The sequence below is a fragment of the Ostrinia nubilalis genome, chromosome 18 (genome assembly GCF_963855985.1).
Source record: "Ostrinia nubilalis chromosome 18, ilOstNubi1.1, whole genome shotgun sequence".
NCBI classification, from domain to species: domain Eukaryota; kingdom Metazoa; phylum Arthropoda; class Insecta; order Lepidoptera; family Crambidae; genus Ostrinia; species Ostrinia nubilalis.
The window spans coordinates 8,610,819-8,637,707 of NC_087105.1; the positions used below are offsets into that span (position 1 = coordinate 8,610,819).

The following is a 26,889-nucleotide window of genomic DNA, read 5'->3' on the forward strand; positions in this document are numbered from 1 at the left end:
CCACCTTACGTATACACGTGTAATAGAAAAATTTACGTGGGCGTGGGTAGGTAAGCACATAAACCGACTGGATATTTCATAATTTTGAATTAATAAGCGTTTTGACATGAAATTTTTAGGAAGCTTTTCGTTGTTAGGTAGATTTTTTTATCAAAACTTAAACTGTTCATTACTTTAAAGCACATGTATGCCAAAAATAGACTTCAGTAATATTGATCACCCATAGCAACAGATTAGATAGAAGTTAACTTGAGGAAAATATGCAGAGTTCGACTGGTCTGTAGCAAAAAATAATTAGACAAAAAAGTTGACATTTCAGAAGTAACATCGGAACTGACACTCAGAATTACCTACTTGTAAATATTTATAGCACATTTTTAAACGTATTCCCGTTTAATTTAGAATAACATAATTGAAAATATTCAAGAAAGGTTTTATTATTACAATAAATATTTTAATGCTAAAAAATGGTTCAGCATTTTTTAATAACATATTTCAAGCCCATGTGCTTTAAAGTACGAGTAGATAAGTTTTCAAATAGTACAAAGACTACCAAATAAATATTCCACGATTCGCGAATTTCTAGATCTAATTTTATCATGCAGTTTCTGGGGTGAACTAAAGGGCATCTCTGTCGAATATTTTTAGAAAATCTGTGTTAGCAAAATTTCTGAGACGTTGCAGACGGTGCTAGTGGGTCGATGGAGCTGTAATTCAGACAGACTTCTAGATTGTTTATGAAAAATCTGGCTTTGACTTTCTTTTATTTTTAGCTGAAAAATTCCTAGATATCCTTAATTTAAAAATGATATTAGATACATTAAACGCTATAAAGTTCAAGTCACTGTGTAACCTGAAAAAAGTGATTTGTTGGAAAGCTCCACAGAAAGCTCACTCTACTAATATCTGAAGCTTTATAAGGAAAGGAACCGGTGTAACTGGTTAGTTATGTTTTTTTTTCTGGTTATGACTGATTTTTTCTAAACTTTATTTTAGTTAAAACTTATTTAAAAATCATCAAACAACTTTTTTTTAAATAACATAGATTTTCTGCCTAATACTTTACATAACCGACTAGCTTCTCATAACGACTTCGGTCTGGCGCCACCCATTTCATAATTATCTTAAATAAAAAAAAACGGAGGTAGCATAATAATATGTACACTGGCAGGTAGTTAGAGTAACAAATGACGCGCAGGTACACGTGCATAAATAACTAATAAGAAAACTGGACATCTCAAAGTCGGAGCTAGGTACTGTCCCTTGAGAGAACAAAGGAACGGGTCCTATTAACGTATTTCGTCAAGAGCCGTCAAAAAAGTTTTTTTATGGCCGCGCGGCGGGATCGATACAGGCGCAACAGAGATGGGCGCCCCCTCCCCCCGCCGCCGCCCCCGCAGCTTCCCCTGACCTACATACAAGGGGATGGGGAGGCGCGCACACATGAACCACTCGCACACATAGATAGGCTGGCTAATTTATGTACAGCGTGTGGGCTTAGGGCTGGCAAATTTAGTTCGGTGTTGTTGGTAGATATTTTTATCGGTGCTTTTAATAGTGGGGATAAGTTTGGTGTATTACTACTTGTTTTTTGAGCTGTACATACTGGCGTTTGTATTTTTTTAAATTATTTTATATTTTGCAACAAAAAAATATCAGTAGGTACTCTACATTTCATTTTCCTTAGAAAAGAACATATTAAAAATAGTTGTATATTATGATGGAAAAATCATATAAACACGATTCATTAATATTATGTCTATTTAAATCAAACCTCTAGGTAGGTATGTCAATTTTTTTTTTCATTTTACCTGTTAAGCTCAGATGTTGACTAAGAGAAAATGCCGAATGATATTTGTTTACGTACCCATTCATGTGTATTAATAAATAAATCGTAGGTACTGAGATATCTATCCCCTAAACAATAACCATTATAAACAACGATGCGATAAACACATAGATGGCGCCGGTGAGACTTGCGCCGTGAAAAACAAATATGTCGTCCACATAAAATGATTCACGTACGTACTGAAAACTAGAGATTTGTCTCGGTAGAACACAAAATAGTGATAAGGGGACAAAAGGTTTTCGTATTGTTTTTATAAGTTTTTGCCAAAGTCAATAGGTTTTACAACAAAGAAGAAACAACACAATGATTTAGTGGGGTTCCAATAAGCATCCTTGTAACATTCGGATCAAATCGGAATGCCCAGTAATATGTATTAAATAAGATGAATAGCAGATTTAAAACTAGCCGTTTTGTATAAACGTCACAAATCTCTGTACAATTACTTGATACCGACAGCTCTACCTAAAAACAGCGTAGGTTGATTTTGATATGCGACGTAGATATCGATGGAATGGCAACGAAATGTAACAAGAATCTCATTTTCTTTATATTTTTGCCAGAATCAAAAATATAAGTAGCAACGTCACGAAAACAAACATACTTATCCATTAACGCAGGAGTTTGAAAGAAACGCTGAAAAAAACAGGTGGCATGGCATCTCTGTTTTGCTTTAACATTTAACGAAACTGAAGTTATTATTTCCTACTCAGGTACAACAAGTACACCAACAGCGGTGTTTGCTCGGACGATTAGCGTCTAACGCGATGACGTGATCCGTGTAGGTAAGAAGTGCGCAAGGTGAGGCGACCAATTTCGCGAGTAATGAACAAACCATTTTGTTCAACACTCGTAAGCAGCATTCGTACTGCGAGTTCGTTTCGCAGTTAATAAATTTATCGGCAAAGCACTAATCGGCGCAGATATAGGTAGCGGGCGTGATTACAAACATTACACAACAGATCGATGTGGTATTGTAGTTTGCTTTTTTTGTTTTAGTGATTACCTGTGCTGATGATGGGGGGTCCAGGGTGTTGTTGTGGGGTCACTCGCGGCGTTTACTGCGCATTTGGGGCCCATAAGTTGTTTTGTGAGAGCCAGCGAGAAGGCGAGGGACCAGCCGACGCGGCGGCGCGCGGCAGAATCGCGCGGCCTCGACCTTGGCCGTCAAACGCGCGCATGCGCCCCTCGCCCCGCGCCCGCTCCCCGCCAATTATGTCATTATGTGCCGCGGCGTTGGCTGCTGTTATGTTGCCAAACAGTCGCGCTCCGCTGGAACTGAAGCCAGAATTCCAGATTTACCTTAGGGCCACCATCATGGTGCTTTATCATTTAAACCTTTTAATGAGCTCCTATAACCTACCTTTCATAGGTCCTAGCAAATATGGATAATCTAATGCAAATCCTTAATCCTTTTCATGATTAGAAACCAAAGAATAGACACAGCAAATACTTAAAATATGTTGCTCTACAAAAATTTTACTATTAGTTAGAGACAAAGTTACTTTCCTGTAGCAAATGATTGTATGGGTAGAGGATCTAATACACCATGTTTCCTTTTTAAGGAACCAAATGAAAGGTATAGCTTAAGGTTTTATACCAAACCAATCTACAAAAGTTGACGATTAGGTAGAGACAAAGTCTTCTAAAAAGATCTTGCAGGTAGAGCCTCTTCAAATCATATTAACAAAATAATGTAAGACTACACTATGGGAAACATTATTTTATTTATAGAAAAAATCACCAAAATCTGACATTCAAGTGGACTTACAACTTGTGCCTACCCTAGTACTTACCTATTAGGAAATAACAACATTACTAAAGTACTCCGTACTTTAAGGGCATTGTAGGGCAAGGTTCAATTTCATCAATCACATAAAAACACCATGACCCATAAACCAAAATTAACCATTTAAATCGTCATCATGTAAGTAATTATTTGGATGAATAAATGTAGTCAACATTAGGCAAGGTATGTAAAGTTACTCGTAGCTACCTAAGCCTATTTCTTATTTTTGTACATAATAATGAATGGTTTATTTATTTAAATTAAGTTAAACCTTGAATTACGAAAACAAAGATAAACTACATTACGAGAAAACTATTTGTTTGTCAAATAAAATATTTTAAGGCACGTAAAGTTTCAGGTTTTTCATGGTTTTTCAGTCCAGTTTGATTATTTGAAGAATGGTTTACATCTGCATTGCTTTAAAATGCACCTTAATAATCGTAGATTTTCTCTCTTCTTTTCATTATTTCTAAAATATTTGGGGTAACCATCAATTCATCTAATCATGGAAAACTAAATTTTCTTTTAATTTACAATAAGAACATGTTAGCGCCATCTGTGTGTTTCTCATGGAACTAAATGGCGTTTCATTGCCAAGTACAGAAACGAAGGGCGATTGTTTCGTTTACATTCAGAAACGTGTGCGCGGTGAAAATAATGTGAGGGAGATTTTATAGATGACGCTTTTTCGATGCCTTATTACCCGACTGTATTAAAGAAGGATCATGTGTTTCAGATTTTGAAACATGATATTAAATTGTACAAGAGCACAGTTAAAAACACTACTAAATTCGATTAAAGATAGCGAGCGTTCGAAAGTTTAAAATAAAACACGAAAAAAGTAACAAAAAATCTTAAAGCTTTATTCAGACCTTACTTACTGTACCTACTTTTTGTAAGTACTTATTTACTAATTTATATTACTTAAGTATTACTTGACATTAATTAATGTTTATGTTACAATATCCTCAACAGTTTCAGTAATATTTTGAGTTGTAAAAATATGTAAAATCTAAGACTAAATGTAGCAATAATAATTAACATAACTTTAAGAACAAGAACTTTTGCACGTCGCATGCGACAGAATATGCTGGAACTAACTAAATTAACACCAATCTGTAACCATGTTCTTGCAAATAAATGATTTTATTTATGATTTTATTATTATGTACTATTTTACATTTTTGAGGAAATGCTCAAATTTTCCTTTAAATTTTCTTGTAGGTATCCAACATTGAAGTTTCCTGTTTTACCCGAACTGGTTTCTGGCCTTTCGATTGTGTTTTCTCCATCATTCGAGATGCGTCTCTTTCTGAAAGAAATTACGATTTCGTTTTTTCAATATTATGGTTATATTGGGTTTTGATCTGTAGATATTGGCCACAAATTACTTGGAAATAGAAAGGCCCATAAAATGTCATGCACGTCAATTATGAACTGAATATTTTTAAACAATAATAAGAGTTTCATTTTGCACTCATAAAAAATGTGTGGTCACCCTATACCAATTATTTTGAAATAGAGTCTAACATTTTTTTAAGGGCGTTTAACTGCACTGCATACCTGATACTAGTATTATGTTTGTCCGACGAAATAGTAGTTAGTACATAGTATGTTACTCGTATAGGATGCAGCGCGTAATCGCTCATAAAATAAATAAGTAAAAGTAGGCATAGTTAACTTGAAAAGTTACCTAGGTTTGAGGCACAGCATGAAAAGGTTGTTGACGGGAGCCTCGGCCAAGAGCCAGATAATGAACGCGCAGAAGGTCCCCAGACAAATCACACTCAATGATGACATGAACTGAAAACGGTAAATATTATGTAAATACATTTATGTCTACCATTCTATTTATAGGGCTTATTGCGAGCTTTACAAACTTTTTCAGTTTTTATTAATGTTTATGGAAGTTCTACAAGTCTTAGTGATAAAATCGAGATATTCACAACTTTCCTCCTACCTGAGCGTAAATTTTTAAAGTATTGTCTATTTTATTTTAGGCACTATAACCAAAGAACTTGATAAAGTATTTATTCGCTGAATACAATGAGGATTCAGGAATGATTCTCCAGCTTTATACGAGTATTGCAACTATATTTTATTTAGTTGTAATGGCGGAATCGTAGTTTTAAAAAAAATTTTTTTGCCATTGCGCTGATCGTACGTTACTCGTACTCGTATTACGGAGAGACACATCACACAGCAGATGTGTGTAGTAATATTTTTGTGGTCTGGTTTTGCTTGATGTTGTGCTACCGGTGTTAAGTGTGGCTTCTTTTAGAAGGAAGAAGTAAGAACTTTATTGCAGAACTTACAACAGAAAGGTTGTCATAATAGACCGGGTTCCTGGCAATGCCGACGTTTCTGATGATGAGCACAGTGTGCGTGAGGTACAAGCCGTAAGCCAGCCGGCTCAGCGGCACCCACGGGTACCAGCAGAGGAAGCTCTTCAGCAGCGCTGGAACAACCATCTTATTATCAGGACAGTCGGTCTCTACAGCAACACGACTCATTTACAAAAGGAAAATGGAAGATTTGAACTAAAGTACGGCCAACGAGAAGCGATACCAAATGTAAACAAACCCAATGTCATGCATTATGTCATGGGTGAACCCGTCTGACTTTGACATATTTTGGCGGGAGAACGAGACATTACGACAAATACATAAGATGGGAAGAGACAGAATATATTGTCAACTCGACAGTCGTATCGACCTTTTGTATCGCTGCTAGTTGGCCGTACTTTACAATAAATTTCAAACTCAAATTGAAATTCAAAACGTTTATTGCATGTCACATTACAATTTATATTGAAGACTGCATTAGATTTATGGAAATTTTAGTCATCGTTTAAAGGGAAAATGCACCATAATTTTAAATAAAACACCATAGGGGAGACCTAGGAGAGTTGTGACAGAGGTGAGTTGTGACAAGGACGATTTCTCCTTGCTTATTATAGTTAGGAAGCTGGAAAAAACGCTTGTTTGTCGCTTTTAAGACGCTCTTCTTAACTAAGTACCTGCGGGCGGCGCAAGAGGCACGGTTACGTAAATATGACGTCTGTGTATAAAAAAATGCGAAAAGTAAGTTTTTCGTCAAAATTTTATTTCAATTTATATCATGTTTTAGTATATGTGCCCTGTTGTGCTATTTTTTCTCAAGTTGCATGGTTATTCAGGTCTCAAAATGTAGCACTGATATTTTGTGTGCGCATCGTGTTTAGAAAATAAAAATTATTATTCAAACCAAGTCGTCATTTCAAACACCTAGGAGAGTTGTGACAGGCTGTCACAACTCTCCTAGCTTACTAAATTTTTCTGATGGGCCATTTCCACGATGTTTTTAGATGTATTTTGTGTGTTAGTAGGTTCATAATTTGTATAATTACCTGCTGCTACTTTTTTGATTCTGAATGCCTAATAACTATACATGAATGCCATATAGAAGAACTGCTTGCTGGAGTCGAAATATAGGACCTGGCTTATGAAATGATTAGGTTAAAAAGGGTTAAAGTTTAAGTTAAGCTGCGACCTCTTACAATCTAAACTTGTCAAGTTAAATTAAGAAGAAAGAGGCTTATGAAGTAAACCCAGAAGGCGAAGCTCCGTATATGGATTATACCACCGCGACTATTTTATTTTTACAGAAGAGGAAGAAAATATATTAAGAAAATATCGTCAGTTGCAGGTTCACTTGGGGTAACTGACAAAATACAGTTTTTCAGTAGAGCCGTTTAAAGTTTTTTTTCGTCTTAAATCGGACATAACTTTTTTCCTATTTAACCTTTTTTGGATCTGTTTTTACAGAAATGCTTTATCAGAATTATCTAATATGTCTTAGTTAAGGAAATAAATTGCAGTTACACCAATGTATTTTTGTACTTTTGACAGTTACACTAATTTTACACCATACTTTTGGAAAAAACATAGGTCAAATTGGTGTAAGTACTGCCCAAATTAAAATAATTTGATGTTTTTGCTGGGTTTTGTTTACTTAGTTGCTGTATAATTTATGTAAAAGTATTAAAAAATAAGAGAATTCATGAAAAAAATAACATTTTGCCGTTTTCTTTGTTTTTTTTTAAATTTTATTAGAAGTAACTTTTATTTTATTCATTAAAAAATGTTAAAAAAGCCATGGGAATCAAGAAAATATGTGTATTTAATTTTTTTAAGCTTTGACTTACCAATACCGTATTTAGCTCTACAGGGCAACTTAAACTGAAAACAAAATGGATTTAATTTCCCACCTCTTTATAGCGATGTTCAATTAAGGTCATGAGTACTACAACAGTAAAAGTAATAGAGTAACAACAGGTTAATGTTAGCAACGCGCAGTGACGCCTAGTTGGCTGGATAGTTGCTCAATTTCAATTTTTTTTTTGTTGAGCTAACTTTAACTTCTTTAACTGATACTGCTGGTATAATAATAATGTAATATGCCTTAAAACTTTCTAAATTCCTATTTTATTTCATGTTATAAACCTTAGCAAATCAGTGTAATTGCAAAGTTTTGTAGCAAAATTTTTACATTATTACAGATACACCAATTCAACCTGGTAAAATTATTACAATGTCAGTTACACCAAAATTGTGAAGGAAATCTGAAAAGTTCACACCTGAAAATGTCCGTGTAATTGTAATTTTTTTAAAGCTAGAATTTTTTTACGTATACCATTCGAAAGAGCAGAAAAAACTAAGAAAAACTGTATATTTAACTCAAAAACCGTATTTTGTCAGTTACCCCAAGTGAACCTGCAACTGACGATTATATTTAGTCAAAAAATATAATTTAAATAAAATCCAGTGTCGTGGAAGAAAAATGAAAGCTGGAGAAATAATAATATGGCTCAATCTGTGTAACGACATCCTATAACTATTTGTTTTAATTATTAAGTAAAGGATGATTGAAGTACTTTTTTGCTAAAAAAACATATTTTGATTGAGCATTATGGTATTTTTATATCTAATAGATGAAATACAATGCTGTCACAACTCACCTCGGTACCTGTCACAACTTACCTCGGTGCTAGGAGAGTTGTGACAGAGGGAGTGGTCTAAGATTTTGGTGATTTTCTTAGAAACCCTAATACTTTAGTTAACTTTGGTGATTGTTTTGAAAACAGAAAGAACGGCGCTACATTAATTTGTATGATTCATAGCTGTGGAATGTTTTTTGAGCGAGATATGGCCCCTAAAGTAAAAATTGTCACAACTCTCCTAGGTCTCCCCTACTGTTTCTGAACTGCCATGTAGTGTTAAAAAAGATAAGGTGATTAAAATTTAAGATTTGTACAATCGTAAAAACCCTCGAAAAACTATAATTTACGCGCTACGAGGCCTACGAGTGTGCTACGAATCTACTAGACATCGTTTACGCTACAAACTACGGGATGCGTTCGTAGCATTTTCGTAGACAAATTATTATATTATATATTGAATTGACTCATGATTTTAATGATTTAATACTATTATTTTTCATTATCATTTCATTTTTGAACTGGATATAGGCCCTCTAAACATGGGTTATGTTAGTGGCCTTCTGGCGCAGTCAGGTAAATACTGTAATTCGTAATTATAAAGTGATCTAGTAAATGGTTATGATACAGGTTATTTATAGATATAACAAATACTGCCATAACTACTCGTATCTTGTTCGGATCGGATGGATTTATGTATTAGGTACTAGCTTTTGCCCCCGACTTCACCCGCGTGAAATTTAGTTTGTCACAGATTGTCATAAATTATAGCCTATATGTTGTTCTGGGTCATAAACAATACTGTAAAGTTTCATTAAAATCCGTTCAGTAGTTATTGCGTGAAAGAGTAACAAACATATTATTATTAACATCCAGACATCCATACAAACTTTCGCATTTATAATATTAAGTAAATAGTAGGACTTAGAGTAGGCGCACACCGTTGATTTTTAGTTGGCCGATAGTTGTGCCCGATTTTAAATTGTATGAAGAATCGGCCAAATCGAATCGGCGTAGTGTGCGCACTCCCATACATGCCCATACTGATCAGCTGCCCGACTAAACTATCGGCCGACGAAAAATCAACGGTGTGCGCCTACTCTTAGGGCTATATTTCACCGGGACACCATGGCGGCGCAACCAGTCGCCGGCTACCAACAAAACGTATACAGCTCTATAGAGAGTTACTCACCTGGTGTCCGTTTGGTTGCGCAAAGCTCTATCTCACATTTTGTTGGTAGCCGGCGACTGGTTGCGCCGCCATGGTGTCCCGGTGAAATATAGCCCTTAGGCAGGGAAGCGCTGGACGCAGGCCACTACCAATCGATCAACGTGGAAAGCATTGGGGGAGCAGTGCCGTAACTAGCCTTTTATGCGCCCGGTGCGAGCTTTCAAAACTGCGCCCTTGAAAAATGCTCTAACCAGTCTCTGACAATAAAGTGGACAAATGTGCATATAAAAATGTAACCTTTTTGAATAAAAAGTAACCTTCTCCGGGGGGGGGGGGGGGGGGGGGGTTGCGTGCGGAGCGATTGTGTAAGGTTGTTCATGGATGGAAAATGAATACAATTGATCATCAATCATTTACCTAAATTCGAAATTTTGACCATTCCATGAAGACCGAAAAGTGACCGGTCGTATAAAAACGTTTCATGGATTTGCGTTTCACTATCGAAAAACATTGGCTAAAACTCATTTTTTATAACAAATAATAAATCAAATTCATGTTTAAATGCAGTTTATGACATAATTTTTAAATTGTCACTATTAATATTTTTTACTGAATAACCTGTAAAAGTTAATTCTACAATTTCTGAAAAATCACCTAAAAGTAACCTTTTCATTAGTGTAACCTAAAAGTAACCAATGCAGTTCAAAAGTAACCTAAAAGGTTACAAAAGTAACCTTCTGGCAACACTGCGGCTATCTGAATGCGTTATTCTCGATGTATCGGGGAATCCCCGAACATTGGGTGGGACGTCGCGGCAGAATGGAACGTTTGTGAATCGTTTAGTTTTGTAAGTCATCCTTTTCACTCTTGTCGAACGATGAATTTTCTATCTATCTCTCGCACGCTAGTGCGTCAGTAACGCCGCACGTAGTTAATGAATAAAATCAAAGATAAAGATGGGGAGGACCAATGAATGTGGCTGACAGCAATGACAGCGTAACGTGAACTATATGTACATCTCCTCAGCTAGATTGACAGATTTGCTTAGAACTTCGAAGTTAGAAGTGGCGCCCTCCAAATGAATATAGACAGAAATTGTCTCATAGTTACGGTATAGGTACTTTTGTTTGTGTATGTAATATTGCGAGCAAGACAAGGTGGATTTATATTTGTCTGATGTGTCGTGACGTGACGCGTCAGAACTGTATCGGTTCCATACATAAGCCATCACAACACAACACGTTACGCACTAGTGTGAACGTTACCATCCTACTAATATTATAAACGCGAAAGTTTGTATGGATGATGGATGGATGTTTGTTACTCTTTCACGCAAAAACTACTGAATGGATTTTAATGAAACTTTACAATAATATAGCTTATACATCAGAATAACACATAGGCTACAATTTATAAACATATTGTTCGAAATACTAATCCTGCGCAGACGAAGTCGCGGGCACCAGCTAGTACTAAATGTATGAAACCGATACCGTTCTGACGCGTCGTCACGTCACGACACATCAGACAAATATAAAACCACCTTTACAAGTGTTGTTGTTTCAAGATCGCTTGAAAAATTCCATATAGATATAGATAGTACAGAGGGCGCGTCTACACCATATTCGCAATAAAACAAAATGTACCTACTAACTACCATGCATGAAACAAAACTAGATACTGGTCTGGTCATTTCTGCGCCCCTCCAGGGTCTGCGCCCTGTGCCTGGGCACCGCTGGCACCGCCCTAGTTACGGCACTGTGGGGGAGGCCTATGTTTAGCAGTGGACGTCCTATGGCTGAAATGATGATGATGAGTAGGACTTACGGACGTCACCAAAAGAGCAGCACAGTATCAGTAGAACCACCCCAATGGCCCACACGGGGCGGTTGGCGGCGGCGTACAGCGCGCCCTCTGTCGGCGAGTAGCTGCGCCACAGGTATGACGTCCCGCTCACCATGACCAGTAACATGATGACTGTGGCTGCGCACGCGCCGGTCACTGAGCGTTTCTGAAGAGGTTTTTAGCAATTTTAAGAAAATAATGCCCGTTTTCACCATCAATCCCTAATTTTTAAGTGACCCCTATGGTAACACATAACAGAAATTTTGTTTTTAAAGGGGTCACTTAAAAATTAGGGATTGTTGGTGAAAACGGGCATAAGGCAAGTTTCGTGAGCTGTCGCGGTGGTAGAGCAAGCACAACTCATTCTGGAGTTATTTTTTACATTGACAAATTATTAGTACTAGCTGTTGCCCGCGGCTTCACCCGCCTGAAATTTAGTTTGTCACAGATCGTCATAAATTATAGCCTATATGCTATTCTGGGTTATTAACAATAATACTGTAAAGTTTCATCAAAATCCGTTCAGTAGTTTTTGTGTGAAAGAGTAACAAACATGTTAACATCCAGACATCCATACAAACTTTCGCATTTTTTATAATATTGGTAGGATTAAAAGTTCCACAAGATAATAAGCATGTATTTAGGCAGTGGTTTATATTAGATAAGATTTCGGATTTCAATTAACCAAAGGTTAAATTGGATATTGGGGGAGGCTGAAAGGAGTGGACTTCCTATGGCTGAAATGATGATGATGATGATGAAAGTTTAACTGTGGATAAAAATCCCAAAGTATCTATTTTTTCAGCCCAGCCCTGATGGAAAGGAGATAAATAAAACAAGGTCTTCGTACCTTACTACCTTCGCGTAAAACAGGAAATAGTTTGGATACCTATGAAACTTTCCTCCTAGAAAGAAGAATTCAAGTTTGATACTAACCTTTGATAGTACGATATTATTTTTCTTCTTACTGGCGAAGTAGCCCCCAGCAAAGAATCCTATGATGTACGCAGCCGCCCTGGTGTGGGTCTTGATGTATGCTATTTGAAACTGGGCGTTTGCTCGAGGGTTAGCTACGAAACTGAAAAAAAGTGTTTAAAATAGTAAGCAACTTTAGCTTTAGTTTCATCAGGTTTTAACATTATTTTCCTGTCTGTTTGTTTTCTCTCTGAGTCAATATAACATTGATGACTTTATTTAAATAGATATTAACACCCGTATTCACAAACGATCTTGCTTAAGTGAAGCAGCAAATCGAATGCACAGCGTTGAATAAAGCTCTGTGATTGGTCACTCTGTGCGTCCACGCGCACTGTTAGACCTCATTGTCATAGTAATGTTTGTGAATACGGGCGTAAGCTTTGTGACTCTCAGACCAGTACTTTAACTGGTTGATAATATTCCTTAATAGGAATCTGGAATACTTTTAAGTTGAGAATAATATGGGTATTAACATTGTTAATGCTAGCAATGAGTTATTTTGTATCTTTGACTTTGCTTACATTAAAATCACCTAATTCAGATTGCTATCTACTAACATAATAATTGTTTAATTAGTCCTTTATTAAACTGTAATTTAAACAAGTTCATTGAAATATAAGTAAACTCCTATCAACAACGGGTAAACATAATAAAAGGCAGTCACGCGATGACACGCGTTGTCTTACAGACTACACTTTATATCTACCTAGCACCTTACATAATGCAGGTGGAAAAATACATTATGATAGGACAATAACAAATGAGTCTAATAGCCAATGATGGTGATGACTGATGACACAACATTCGAGAAAAGTACGACGGAGTTCGTTGAATTGTGTGCACACGCACCTGAGTAGTTATGTGACTGCATAGTGTAGATCGTAATGAGTAAAGTTTTTCAGACTTAATAGACATTGATGTAGAGCTAGAGCTAGCTTAGTTATTTATCTGTCTGTAATTTAGCAGCACTAAATCCATGACTTATAATTGAAAACTTTAACAGACTTCCATGAAAAAGAAAGACTTCCAAAAAATTGTCCTATTTTGTAAGGCTGTCACATAAGACTAAGGTTCCGTTTAGAAAATATAGGTACTCTTAGGTGACCGTTTTCACCATCAATTCCTAATTTTTAAGTGACCCCTATGGTAACATACAACAGGCATTTTGTTTTCATAGAGGTCACTTAAAAATTAGGTATTGATGGTGAAAACGGGCATCTCTACTTTTTCTAAACAATCAACCTGACTTTGTAGCTATTTTAATCACTTCCTATAGATTGCTCACGCAATCGCCCAAGTGTAAACAAACAAATGTAGGAAAATAACAGAGGTTTCGTAATGTTATTGTTCATGGTACCTTACAGGCCTTATCTTTGTCTTGAGACTTTGAACTGAGGCCACAACCCCACAATCATAAGTACTCGTACTTCAAGTACATACTGCCTTAATCATGACTTTAAAGGTCCGTCTTAGCATGGCCTCTTAATTAATTTTCAGACAATACAAGCACTCATATGACACACTACGATCATTGAAATTTCACTTGACCGTCATAATATACTCGTAGATTGACCTTCGTAATTTGTCTCGAATTTCTTAGATGATTAACTACCTTTAGTATTTCATGATATTTCACAAATATGCTTGACCTACTATAAAAATTTGCGAAATTTTTGAGTTAAGATTGTGTAAGATCTGAGTAGATCTTTTTAGCACTAAGATGTTCTAAGTGGTGTTTACCTCTAAGTATTATTTGTTATTAATTGAAGGGCAATATGAATTGTCCGAGCCGTACAATATTGCGTGTTGAACCGTCGACCTGTCGTGTGAAAAAGTTGCGGGTGCGATGGCACTCAAATGCTTCTGCCACTGCACATTAAAGTTCTTGATGAGGCGAATTAACTGTTAAGAGACCTCAATTGGGACGACGAATCAATTAAGCAATTATACCGAATAATTTATTCCCTTGATGGACCCAGTTGATGATCTTATCGTTCCTATAATAACGTAAAAGTCGTTTGTCTAGTTTATTAATCAGCGATATCAAGGGCGTGCACTTTGAGTAATCATCAGTAAAGCGTATGCATGATGAGCATGACAAATTAACCGTTTTAACTAGAGATACCTACCCTAGTCATTGGCTCGTATACAGTAGAAGACAAATATGCATGTCAAACAATGGTCAGGTCATCAACGCGCATCAAATGATTGAAGGCTGATCACGCAAGACATCTGACCTCAAAATATTTATTTAGATATGCCTCATACTAGACTAGAACGGGTTCAATAAAAACGACCATATTATCGTAGCACTCATGTGAAAATTCGTTGCTTAATAAGGATGTCTTACATAACTCGTCGCATTACCTGGTAGAACTGACTACGTCAGTAGGAGAAGATTTCTCAACTGCTGACCACGGACTAGAAATAGATTGCCTGATTTACGTAATGTCCAGGAAGCTGTTAGGTGCCCAAATTGCTGTTTGTGCTAAGGAGCTGTGTAGTTGTACAGGTGGATGTAAAAGAAACTCACTCAAAAGTAAACAGCTGCACCGCAGACAGATTGTTGACGTAGTTGACAACTCCTGGGGTGATGACGGAGGCGGTCGTCGGGTCGCACGGGATACCAGTTCTTGTAGAATCAGTATCACAATGACTTAGCTAATGTTGCGGGCTGCCAATGGACGTCAAAGATGCTCCGAAGAGCAGCTACTAAAGGTGGATGTTGATTGTTGAAGGAACTCACTCAAAAGTAAACAGCTGCACCGCAGACAGATTGTTGACGTAGTTGACAACTCCTGGGGTGATGACGGAGGCGGTCGTCGGGACGCAAGGGAAAACCAGTTCTTTGTAGAATCAGTATCCCAATGACTTAGCTAATGTTGCGGGTTGCCAATGGACGTCAAAGATGTTCCCAAGACCAGCTACTAAAGGTGGATGTTGAAGGAACTCACTCAAAAGTAAACAGTTGCACCGCAGACAAATTGTTGACGTAGTTGACAACTCCTTGTGTGATGACGGAGGCGGTCGTCAGGACGCACGGGAAAACCAGTTCTTGGTAGAACCATTATCCCAATGACTTAGTTAATGTTGCGGGCTGCCAATGGACGTCAAACATGTTCCAAAGAGCAGCTACTAAAGGTGGATGTTGAAGGAACTCACTCAAAAGTAAACAGCTGCACCGCAGACAGATTGTTGACTTAGTTGACAACTCCTGGGATGATGACTGAGGCGGTCGTCAGGACGCACGGGAAATCCAGTTCTTTGTAGAATCAGTATCCCAATTACTCGTACTTAGTTAATGTTGCGGGCAGCCAATGGACGTCAAAGATGCTCCAAAGAGCAGCTACTGAAGGTGGATGTTGAAGGAACTCACTCAAAAGTAAACAGTTGCACCGCAGACAGATTGTTAACGTAGTTGACAACTCCTGGGGTGATAACGGAGGCGGTGGTCAGAACGCAGGCGCAGACCAGCCCAAACCCTCGCCAACGTTTGTACAGCGCGTATGTGAGGATGGTCAGCGCGAATAGATGGAAGTCGCAAGGAATGTACCAGGAGACTACGATGCACTGAAAAGATTTGATAACTTGGTTAAAGATTAGATGCAGATCAGAATACGTAGTTTTAGAAAGTATGTATGGCAAGTGTATTAAATAAGAAACCATTATTTCATAATGTAGGTTGTCTGGAAGAGAATGCCATAATCGTATAAGGTTCTCCGTTTGTACTACGATGTGTTGTTATAAAATAATTGATTTGATATTTAGTCTAGGGACCGAAAGAGAGTAATTACGTCAAGAAGTTGATTTTGGTAGACGAAAAGCTTTATAACTTTAAGGCTATGCGCAGACCACCGATTTTTGGTCGGCCGATAGTTGGGCCCGATTACAATTTGTATTAATAAATCTGTATATTGTTGTTGTTGTTGAAGGACAATTCAATCATGTATTTTGGTAATGATATCTCCTAATGCTCTCACGTTTTTGTTCATAGGTTCATAGTAGGCAAATATATCATAAGAAGTTCCTTCTTCTATTCCGCTAACGTAAACTTCAAATATTTACCGCATTATCTGTATTGATATAGTTGCTCAGCATGAGTATATTTAGCCACCAGTTGGTTAGGCACGCGTCGGTCTCGCCCGCCACGAACCTCTCCCACAGAGGGCCGGAGCCGGTGAGAGGGAAGATGGCACACACGTAGAATACCACCACTGCTAGAGCTACCACTAGTCTGAAAATAGTTTAAGTATCTTTAAAAAAATACAATACTTTAATACCTATTAAAGGCCTATTCAGACCTAAGCGGTATTCGCTACCGTCTGCGGCAGAGAAAACCCAATGGGTATGCGATAATAATACTGTTCAGACCTAAGCGGTATTCGCTACCGTCTGCGGCAGAGAAAACGCACTAGCCGCGGTACTTGATACTAAATTAAATACCTGAGCGAAACCCGCGCGGTATGTACCTCTACCCACAGCGGCAGCGAATATCGCTCAGGTTTGAATATGCCTTATATTCGAGCGTCAATAGTCCAATAGTATCGATGTCGGAATGGACGAACCGAGATCCGAGGAACTCGGGTTTGAAACCCGCCTCCGCTGGACTATTGAAGTAAAAGTCATAAAACAAAAATATTTACTTCTCCACGAGGATTTACAAATTACTAATATTTGTTTGTAAAAAAAATACACCCAGTGGCGAAGACAGGCAATTCTAAGCATATAAGTGTGTGATATGGCATGATCATCAGATAAACTACGAGTACCTATACACATATAACTACCTAGTTGTCATAGGATAGGCAGTAAAAAGCACGGCCATTTGTTGTTATGTGAATGCAAATAGTATCTGACGCATATCCGTTTACATTTTATTTATACGCATAAATGTAACCACATAATTGAATTTGTATCATTACCATTATTACTCAGATATCTCAATCAATTCAGCTAATTAAATCAATCAATTAAAACAGTATTCATATTATACCTTATGTATCTTTTCAATAGTAGCAAGAAGATGTTAGGAAGTTTCTCGTATGCTGTGATGGTCTTGGCCATGAGGAATCCGGAGATCACGAAGAAGGTGTCCACAAATACGTCGTCGTGAAGGATAAAAATCGCGAACGGTGATAGAGTTACCTCCTAGAAAAAATAAGTTCAATAAACTTATTAAACTATCAATTGAAGTTCCCTCTTCGAAATTCGTATACGAAATTGCGAGATGAGAGCAACAACACTATCATAATTGATTAAAAAAATATTTAACTTTTAACAGACTTTTATACTTAGACGATTGAAAGTACTAGGGGTGAAGCTTTTGGCCTGCATCGCACTTAATAGAAAGTGATGATCAGGCTGAAAGTGAAATCAACTGCAAATTTTGATCGCCAGGTATCAACATATTGTTTCTATGTAGGTATAGTATTATAAACATATTATCGTTATACTTGCTTTATCAACTCCGATGCCATTGCTGATCGGTCCGGAATTCAGCATGCCAGCCTGATGGCACATCACAATGAAGCAGATTGTTAGGTATCGTATTCCATAGATAACTTCAATGCCGTCTTTTTGCATTTTCAGAAGGTCTTTCGAGTTTTCTTTCAGGCAGAAAGCTTTGCAGACATTGTAACCTGAAAGATATGTTAATTTTACAACTATTTGATGGTAAAGAGAGATCTATGGAGGAATTAAACAGATACTCACTCAAGCTGTTACTGTTTTTTCTTTTAGCGTTAATTATTGTGCACATCAAACAAATTAAGGCTAGTACTACCATAAGGCTCCTGTAACGAATGTAAGGAATTGATGAATTACATAATATGACGTTAAAAGATAATAAAATATGTAATTATAATTAGTAGGTATGAATTGAACTCAAATTAGGCACAATATGAGTTCGCATCAAAAGTAGTGTTTTTTGTCTCAAATATTGCAATTGTACACGATAGACTCATGCCCGTTTTCACCATCAATCCACATCAATGGTAACACATAATAGGATTTTTGTTTCATAGGGGTCACTTAAAAAATAGGCATTGATGGTGAAAACGGGCATTAGACTCCATCTTGCCTAATTATTCAGAATCAAATGCTAATAGATTTTCTCGTACAAGATCATTGGTAAGGTACTCGTCTATGTAGGGATTTTGAAATACATACTAATATACACAGGTAAACATTCCGTTGTTACAGATTAAAGATCTAAGGAAATACGTACACGAACGCGTAAAACAGTGCGTCGAATTTCCTCGGGCTGTTTGTCTGCTGACAGGGCTCGCTCACAGCAATGCGCGGTCGCAGCCCAGCCGCGCTGAGATGGCTGCGGGCAAGCACCGCGCTCACCAGGCGTTCCACTGAACGTGGTTGGCATACGGAAGGCACGCAAGCCCCCCATGTCAAGTGGGAGAGTGGACGGACGTTCGGCGTGTGGTGCTGGGAAAACAGAGTCAAATTAACAACAGTGCGCTGCACAAATGAGCGAAATGGTCCAGTTTTATATGTGTTTAGATGGATGCGCACAAGCACCGCGCTCACCAGCCGTTCTACTGAACGTGGTTGGCATACCAGAGTGCACGCAAGCCCCCCATGTCAAATGGGAGAGTGGACGGACGTTCGGCGTGTGGTACTGGGAATACAGAGTCAATTTAAACAATAGTGTACTACACAAATGAGCTAAATGGTCCAGTTTTCTTTATAAACCATGTATGTATATGTTTAGATGGCTGCGCACAAGCACCGCGCTCACCAGGCGTTCTACTGAACGTGGTTGGCATACGGAGGGCACGCAAGCCCAATGACAGTTTAACTTTCCCGCGGTACAAACTTTACCTTCGCTGGTTGGACTTATATTGACAGTCAAGCTTAAGATCCTGGCTACACAGGAGTTGTAGCGGTGGAAACGAGAAGTGGATGTTATTAACGCCCGTATTCACAAACGATGCTTGCTTATGTGAAGCAGAAAATCAAACGCACAGCGTTGAATAGAGCTCTGTGATTGATTCGTGTGTCACCCTGTGCGTCCATGCGCACTGTGAGACCACATAGTAATGTTTATGAATATGGGCGTTATAGTCTTCAAAAATATACATATAATGTAAGAAAGCATAATATCGTAAAATCATAAATAAGTAGCATAAAATCGCTTCCACCTTCGGCCTGGGTGAGATACAGGCCTAGAGCCTCCTCGTTGTGGATAAAATAAAATATATTTACATAGTTTATGATGTGCGTCGCATGTTAATAACGAATTTGATTGCCTTTTGCAAACTATAATCTCATTTAGCATCAAGATACTAATTAATGTAGAGAACATGTGCGTCGCTTGGCGAATTTTATTTTCATTTACGAATGATCTCACTTAGCATCAAGACACTAATTATATCACACGGACTAAGGGCATTGTGTTTCAGCATGCAAATGTTGCAATAGGTTGCAATAGGTAGGTACAGGTGAATCAGATAAGAGTAATTATAGACCAACTAATAATAATAATATTAAATGTACTAAGTTTTTATAGAGCTTCAATATTAACTACTCATCATCATTCAGCGATACCCAATATGAATAACATTGTAACTTAAGTTACACGTTTGAGTAACTTTCAACAGACAATTTCTAGTGCATATGTCAAAAGTTGTACAAACGTGTAACTAAAGTTGCAAGTTATCTTTTTGGGTGTCGCAGATATCTTACTTAAATGCATACTAATCTTTTATTTATAAAAAAGGACACTCACTTGTATAAAATCCAGTGCGTTTTCGTACGGTTTTATGTCATCTAGCCGTCTCTTTTTCGCATGATCGCTTCTCTCAAGGGATACTTCAGCTAAGCAGTACTGGGACTCCACTTCAGGATAGGTGGACATCCATGGCGGGTTCATGCATTGGTCGAAGTTGCCCAGTTGGTACCGGTTGCCAGAGAGTAGGCCAAGAGGCTGGGATGAAACGGAGTCCCATTCTATTGACAATAAGTACATAAACTTAGTCTATACGAAAATTTATAAAACCAGTACATTATCTAACAACCGCTCTCCTTCGTTAGAATATTATTATTAAGATGTGATAGTAATTCTTTGAGTTGGAAAGATAGGTATTGATTCAGATAAACTTCATTGAAAAATCGTTTCATCCACGTTTAGGAGTTACATATGCAGGTACTAAAAGTTCTATATTTTTAGAGCTTTGATTGTGCGTGGTGTAAACGCCCCCTACTTTAAACATAAGCACGATTTTAGAAAAACACCTGTGGGTCTAGACAAAGTGCCATTATAATCGCAAACCAGTCGAAAAGTGGTCGAAAAGCCCCTTTTTTGTATGGAATTTGACGGATTCGATTTTCGATTCGATCAAAAAGTGCGTTTTGTCTAGGGGGGCTGACATGTGCATTTAGGCCTCTATAATTTATTATTAACGATCTTTATCATTCTTATACTAGAGAGAAATAAAGTTTAATTTACCTTCACTTTCACGAAAACTTTAATAGTTAAAATTCCATCATTACAAGTTATTAAGTATTCAGCTTAATTTAGAAAATAATAGAAAACTGCTGAACCTGACAATTCAATTTCCCGCCACAGATTACTAATAAAGTTGTTCCCGCCAAGAAGTCGCGTACTTTCTGGTTGACCACAGATTAAACAGAAAATAAATTTTAATGCACAAGTAGGTCATATGCGATCATTAGGTACACGTTATACGAGTATTATGCTATTGGAGCCGTACTCATTTGCATAATAAAACTTACCCCAAACAGCCCAAAGCGTAAAATTCTGCAAACTCCGAATCAACACTAACGTTTGGTTCAAACACGGCAGCTCGTCCTCAGTCCAATTCTGATATTTCAATCCCACCAACACATCTTCTAAATACATGTATTTACTACGGTTACTATTGTCCGATTCATTTATATTAGCACTAACTTTTTTATTCACAGTTTCTTCTCCTATGACGTCTACCGGTAATTTCGTAGTACTTTCAGAATATTTAACGTTATTCGCTACATATCCCACTGTACAGGTGAACAGTAAAACTACGTGAGCAAGTATACGTTTCATCGTGGAGGACTGATGGTAAACTGAGATGAAAAAAAGTATTTGACTTTATAAAAGGAGGCATCAGGTGTTGCATGATCAGTAATATAATCAGAGTAATTAGCCAAGTTCGCGAGATTGCAGATCGATGTGTTTAGTCGGATCATTGTCTGCGTTGGTTGTCTGGCACTCTGTATTGTGGGAATATTTTTTATTTTTATTTACTCTTGGATTTCTTTTAGCGACAATCATAGCAATATTTTTTAACTGTTTATTTTTATGTATTATGAAGACAGTTTACATAATTACTTATTTTACAATTAATAACACTTGATAACCACTTAATGGTCTGCTATAGGAAGGTACATATCAGGATCTGCTTTAAATACTATCTACTTATTTTGCTTTGTTAAGTTTGTGCCGGATTAGGAGTAGGTACTACTCGTAAGTACCTACCCCATTCACATTCCCAACTCTCGTTCCCATCGCTACTTATCCAGTTAAAGCCAAGTATCGGGATAGTTCGGGAATAGCAGTAAACGCCATCTAGAGAGAGTTCCCAAAACTAGCTACCCCTATTTTATCTTACAGGTTCAAAAAACACGAGGTGTATTCACACATAGGGGTGGTTGAGCCTTTACTGATATCAAATAATATGGGGTGTAAATGCTAGATGTCGCTTGAATTTAGAACCATTCGCAAATAAAAATATTATAGCCTGACCAGGAACATAAAAACCCTGGCATAGAGGCGCCTCAATTGCATTTGATAGTGCAACACTGAGTACAGTCGTACCTGTGTTAAATTAATAGGCTAACTTTATGTATCAGGATTCAGGATTACGGGCTAATTTGATATTTTCATGAATTAACGAAAAAATATTATTATAGGTAACCTGGTTTAAATAAATTAAATGAAAACATCAATCGAGCTAGTAGGATTTATTTTATTATTCATCAATTATCAAATTCAGAACTTGAATATTCAACTGCAATGTCTGCTCATGAACGCTTCAAACTCGGTACTTCTTTCCCAATTCCATAAAATTCAACACTTAGAAAGTGACAAAAAACTTTAAAATAGGTAGTTGAAACAAACCACAGCTAATTTTCATAGTGGACTGTACTATACGATAAACATGTCAGTCAATTTGACACCCTTGTCGGAAAAATTATTCAATGAAAATATTGTCCGAACCCTTTAGTACGAGAGCCCACGACCAAAACCATGTCTCATAGCAATACGGCAAAAACCCTATAAAATCGTTAGATTGTATGATTCTGAACCCGACTAGGTGTGTAGTAACGGTCAAAAGTGTAGCAACTGCGTGGGAGGCCATTTCTGCTGTGTCAAAAAAAAAAGACAGTCGGTATTATAGCAATACGTCTGATAGTGAAAATGTACATAGATTTTATAATTGTATTACGAAAAAGTTTGTTTTCAGACATTTTGCGCGTAGCATATAGCCTGAGCGCATTTTGTAAAATGTCAACAAATTTAGCCGACCGGTATCATAGCAATACGGATAATTTTTTTTTTCAACTTTTCGTATTGCTGCCATGATTACCAAAAACCTGTTTTCAGACATTTTAAGTGTATCAAAAAGTTGTATGATAGAGAAGGTGCTACACTTAATTTGTCTGATATAATTTTTTTGCACATGTGGACAACTTATTTTATCATGTCCAACAATTTTCAGACATATTGCTATGATACCGATCGGTAAAATTTGTTAACATTTTCAAAACGGTCTCAAAATTTAATGCGTTCACATTTCCGTCTGAAAATTGTTTTGTTCGCATCAAATAACCAAAATTTACTAATAAAAAAGATTTTCAGACGTATTGCTATGAGACATTTTTTTGTCTCATTTTTAATTTTTTTAAGTGATTTTACGGGTTTGCGCTACACCACTAACGTCTGAAAATAATGTTTCCGGTATCTCAGAACTATCATTCAACTACAGTCTGTAAATCAGACATATTGCTATGATGCAGTTCGGTAAAATTCTTTGACAATTTTGAAAATTCGGTCAGATCAAACGCTACGCGGAAAATTTCTGATATTGGTATTTTCGAGTTCAGGATAATCGTATCTATCGATTTGATGCGGTTTTGGCCGTATTGCTATGAGACAAAAATTTTGGTCGTGGGCTCTCGTACTATTAGTATTTCTCTTCGACAAATACTTTAACACATTGTGAACCACTTTTCTTTCACGACTATGAAAATATTTTAGCAATTTAATTCACAAAATCAATTGCGCACATTTAAAATAAAGTTTGTTTACACTTTGACAGCAATAGACTGACATGCAAGGTGACATGACAATGAAGTTTTCAGTTACTGTTGCCATTAAAAGAAATTAGTACCATTAGTTTTCCGCAACATGGCGAGGGTTTTTATGTTCCTGGTCAGGCTATATAAAGTGCATTAGACCTACCAATGCGATTTTATTATTTTACTACTCTACTTCGTAATATTCATTTATTTATTTCCACGCATTTACTTAGCCTCTATGAATAAATTTATTTTCTGTTTAATCTGTGGTCAGTTAGAAAGTTTTTAGCGGGAACAACTTAATAGTAATCTGTGGCGGGAAAGTGAGATAGACATGCTGACACCCACCAATCAATTGACGTACTTTTTAAAACTGTCAAAATTAAACTCTCCCATAGATTTTGTATGGCTCTACAAGCAAGTGACGTCACTATTTTTTCAACTCAATTAAACGACTTTTTTCAATTACAATGCGAACAAAAATCGTAATTTACAGAGGGCCTAGTGTGTGAGTTTTCATCAAACGCGCTCACTAGTGAGCGCGCCAAAAAATGACATTAAATGTATGACGGATTGTACAGCGCCCCTAGCGGGAAACGTTCAAAAACTAAAATTTTCATTCATAACGTTTGATGTAAACTTACATTCAGCCTACTGTTGGTAATTTAAAATTAATTAAGTTTTTAAGACCAGAATTAAGGGTCTTTTTAAAAAGTTGTGGTTTTGAATTATTACGGTAAGGTGTCAAACTGTCTATTGTTTTCTAAATTGTATTGAGCGAGCGGATTAATAACGTGTAATGGTGGACTTTTTAATTAGCGTTTTCGTGAAAATGAAGTCTCTCTGTGAGATCTCAGTAGAGTCACGTCTTTACTGAAACTCAGTGAAAAGGGCGAATATCATTTAACGTTATCAATCATCATTCATTATCACAAATATCCCAATTTAGTGTTAACTTCAGGGTTAGAGCCGCAACTGACTCAAAAACAACTTCGCACACAAAATAAAAATACTCTTAGTTTTCCACATTTATTTATAATTCAATAATTAATATTATTTACAATTTCTACATTAATCTAATACTCTACTCGAATTATGAAATGCAAAATGTTAACTTATATCGATTATCCTATTTATTTATTTGTTGTAAGTGCATTGATTTTAGTGATTTACAGAAACACTACATAATGAATGTAATTTACTTAATAAGTGGCTAATTCAGTTAAATACAAAATTATGATAGAGAACAATAAATAGACGAACGTGAAAAACATGTAAAATACTGATTCCACAACAATTTAATTTAATATGGAAGGTAAAAACGACTTTATATTAATTTGATAAAAAAAAAACATTTTAAATATCAGCAGTTGATCATAATATTTCCTCGTTATGTGTATTAGATTTTTTATTATATAGTTTCGAATATAAAAATTACCTCAGATAGTTCACATTCATATAATTAATGATTATCTAATAAACCAACTTAAATAAGTATTTGTGTAAAATATACAAATGCAATTTTTGTTTGATGGCACAACAAAAGTAAACTGTTGCACGTTTTGAGATAGTAAAAAATGCTACTTTGTTGTCGACTGTACATACAATTAAAATTATACATTATACCTACTAGGTACCATACTACAACATTAAATAGAATAGATGCTTTATTTTCGTAATTTCATAATATAAAATAATTAATTTAACGAAAAGAAAAAATGGGGTAAAGTAAAATAATATTTTTGTTTGTAATGATATTGCTTGGAAACGAATAATTATTAGAGACATAAAAATGTTTTAAAAGAAAATAAATAACTAAACATCTAAAATAATGAAAATGCCTAATTAAACGTATTACGTAATTAAGCGTATTTGCTAAATAAATAAATCAAAGTTAGGTATATTAATTTTTAATTAAACTATAGAAAAAATATATCAAACCAAAATTAAAAACTAAGCACACAATATTGTTATTTAAATAAATAGCGTTTTTTATATACATCATCTTTGGAACGCGTTGCTACACATGAAGAACACACTGACTAGATTCCACTCGATAGAGATTTCTTATAACATTTTATATTATATATCTCTGATATATTATTATATCTATACTTACTTTACTATATTTAATATAATGCAATATTTATTATATCTTATAACTAACATGTTTATAAATTCAAATGGTAAAGTGTTTAAAATAGTTTTTATTTATTTTTGTAAGTGATATTGGTTTATAATGTATAATAATAATGTATTAAAATTTGTTAGTTTTGGAATAAATAATATCTACTTTTTGACTCTACACCTCGAAAATTATATGATAGATAGACTCTACCTGACCAACTATCTCTTGAATATTAAACATCACCACTCATTTATAATTTAGACTATGAAGTTGCAAATAAAAAAATATGACTAGATGAGTTACTAAATAAATGACTAGTTTATAGAAAAATATTTGGAAAATGACTAGAAAATAATAGCGACTAGATTGAAAATCCATGAGACCAAAAGGAAATCATAAAATAATGCTTTGGTAAAAAACTAGAGATCTTTGAATATATTGACTAGACTATAACACAATAAAAACAAAATTAGATTAGAATTAGTAGATTGATAGTATGAAACACGTCAATCTACAGAAAATGGTATTACGCACCTTAAAATTATTTGAGATCATTAAAGTATAAATTGTTGTTTTGTATAAATAATATAAAATCTTTATTTGAACTAACCTATTTTTGATAATGACTTGATTATCTTACGATATGACTACCTACATTTTTTATTGTTTGGTTCATTTTCAGAAATGACTAGAAAAAGAAAACTGACTAAAATTTAAAAAATATTTATACTAATTTGACTTAGAATTTGACTAGGATTTAAAAAAATATTTATATTAATTTGACTTAGAATTTGACTAGAAAAACAAAATCGACTAGAAATATTTCAAATGACTTTAG

General features: G+C 36.0%; 2 protein-coding genes across 2 annotated transcripts; both read right to left on the bottom strand.

The window, feature by feature from the left end:
• Nucleotides 1-2,904: 2,904 nt before the first annotated feature.
• On the bottom strand, nt 2,905-12,701 carry LOC135080810 (uncharacterized). The gene is made up of 5 exons (XM_063975532.1): nt 12,566-12,701; nt 11,612-11,795; nt 5,951-6,093; nt 5,329-5,438; nt 2,905-3,124 (listed from the first exon to the last, which is right to left on the bottom strand). Exons 2-5 carry the CDS (start codon nt 11,754-11,756, stop codon nt 2,905-2,907), a joined length of 618 nt encoding a protein of 205 aa, XP_063831602.1. The 5' UTR covers nt 11,757-11,795; nt 12,566-12,701.
• Nucleotides 12,702-15,136: 2,435 nt separating this feature from the next.
• LOC135080811 (nose resistant to fluoxetine protein 6-like) lies at nt 15,137-21,658 on the bottom strand. The gene is made up of 9 exons (XM_063975534.1): nt 21,359-21,658; nt 20,352-20,572; nt 18,834-19,048; nt 18,320-18,399; nt 18,065-18,246; nt 17,601-17,755; nt 16,673-16,841; nt 15,984-16,177; nt 15,137-15,239 (listed from the first exon to the last, which is right to left on the bottom strand). Exons 1-9 carry the CDS (start codon nt 21,483-21,485, stop codon nt 15,137-15,139), a joined length of 1,446 nt encoding a protein of 481 aa, XP_063831604.1. The 5' UTR covers nt 21,486-21,658.
• Nucleotides 21,659-26,889: the final 5,231 nt, after the last annotated feature.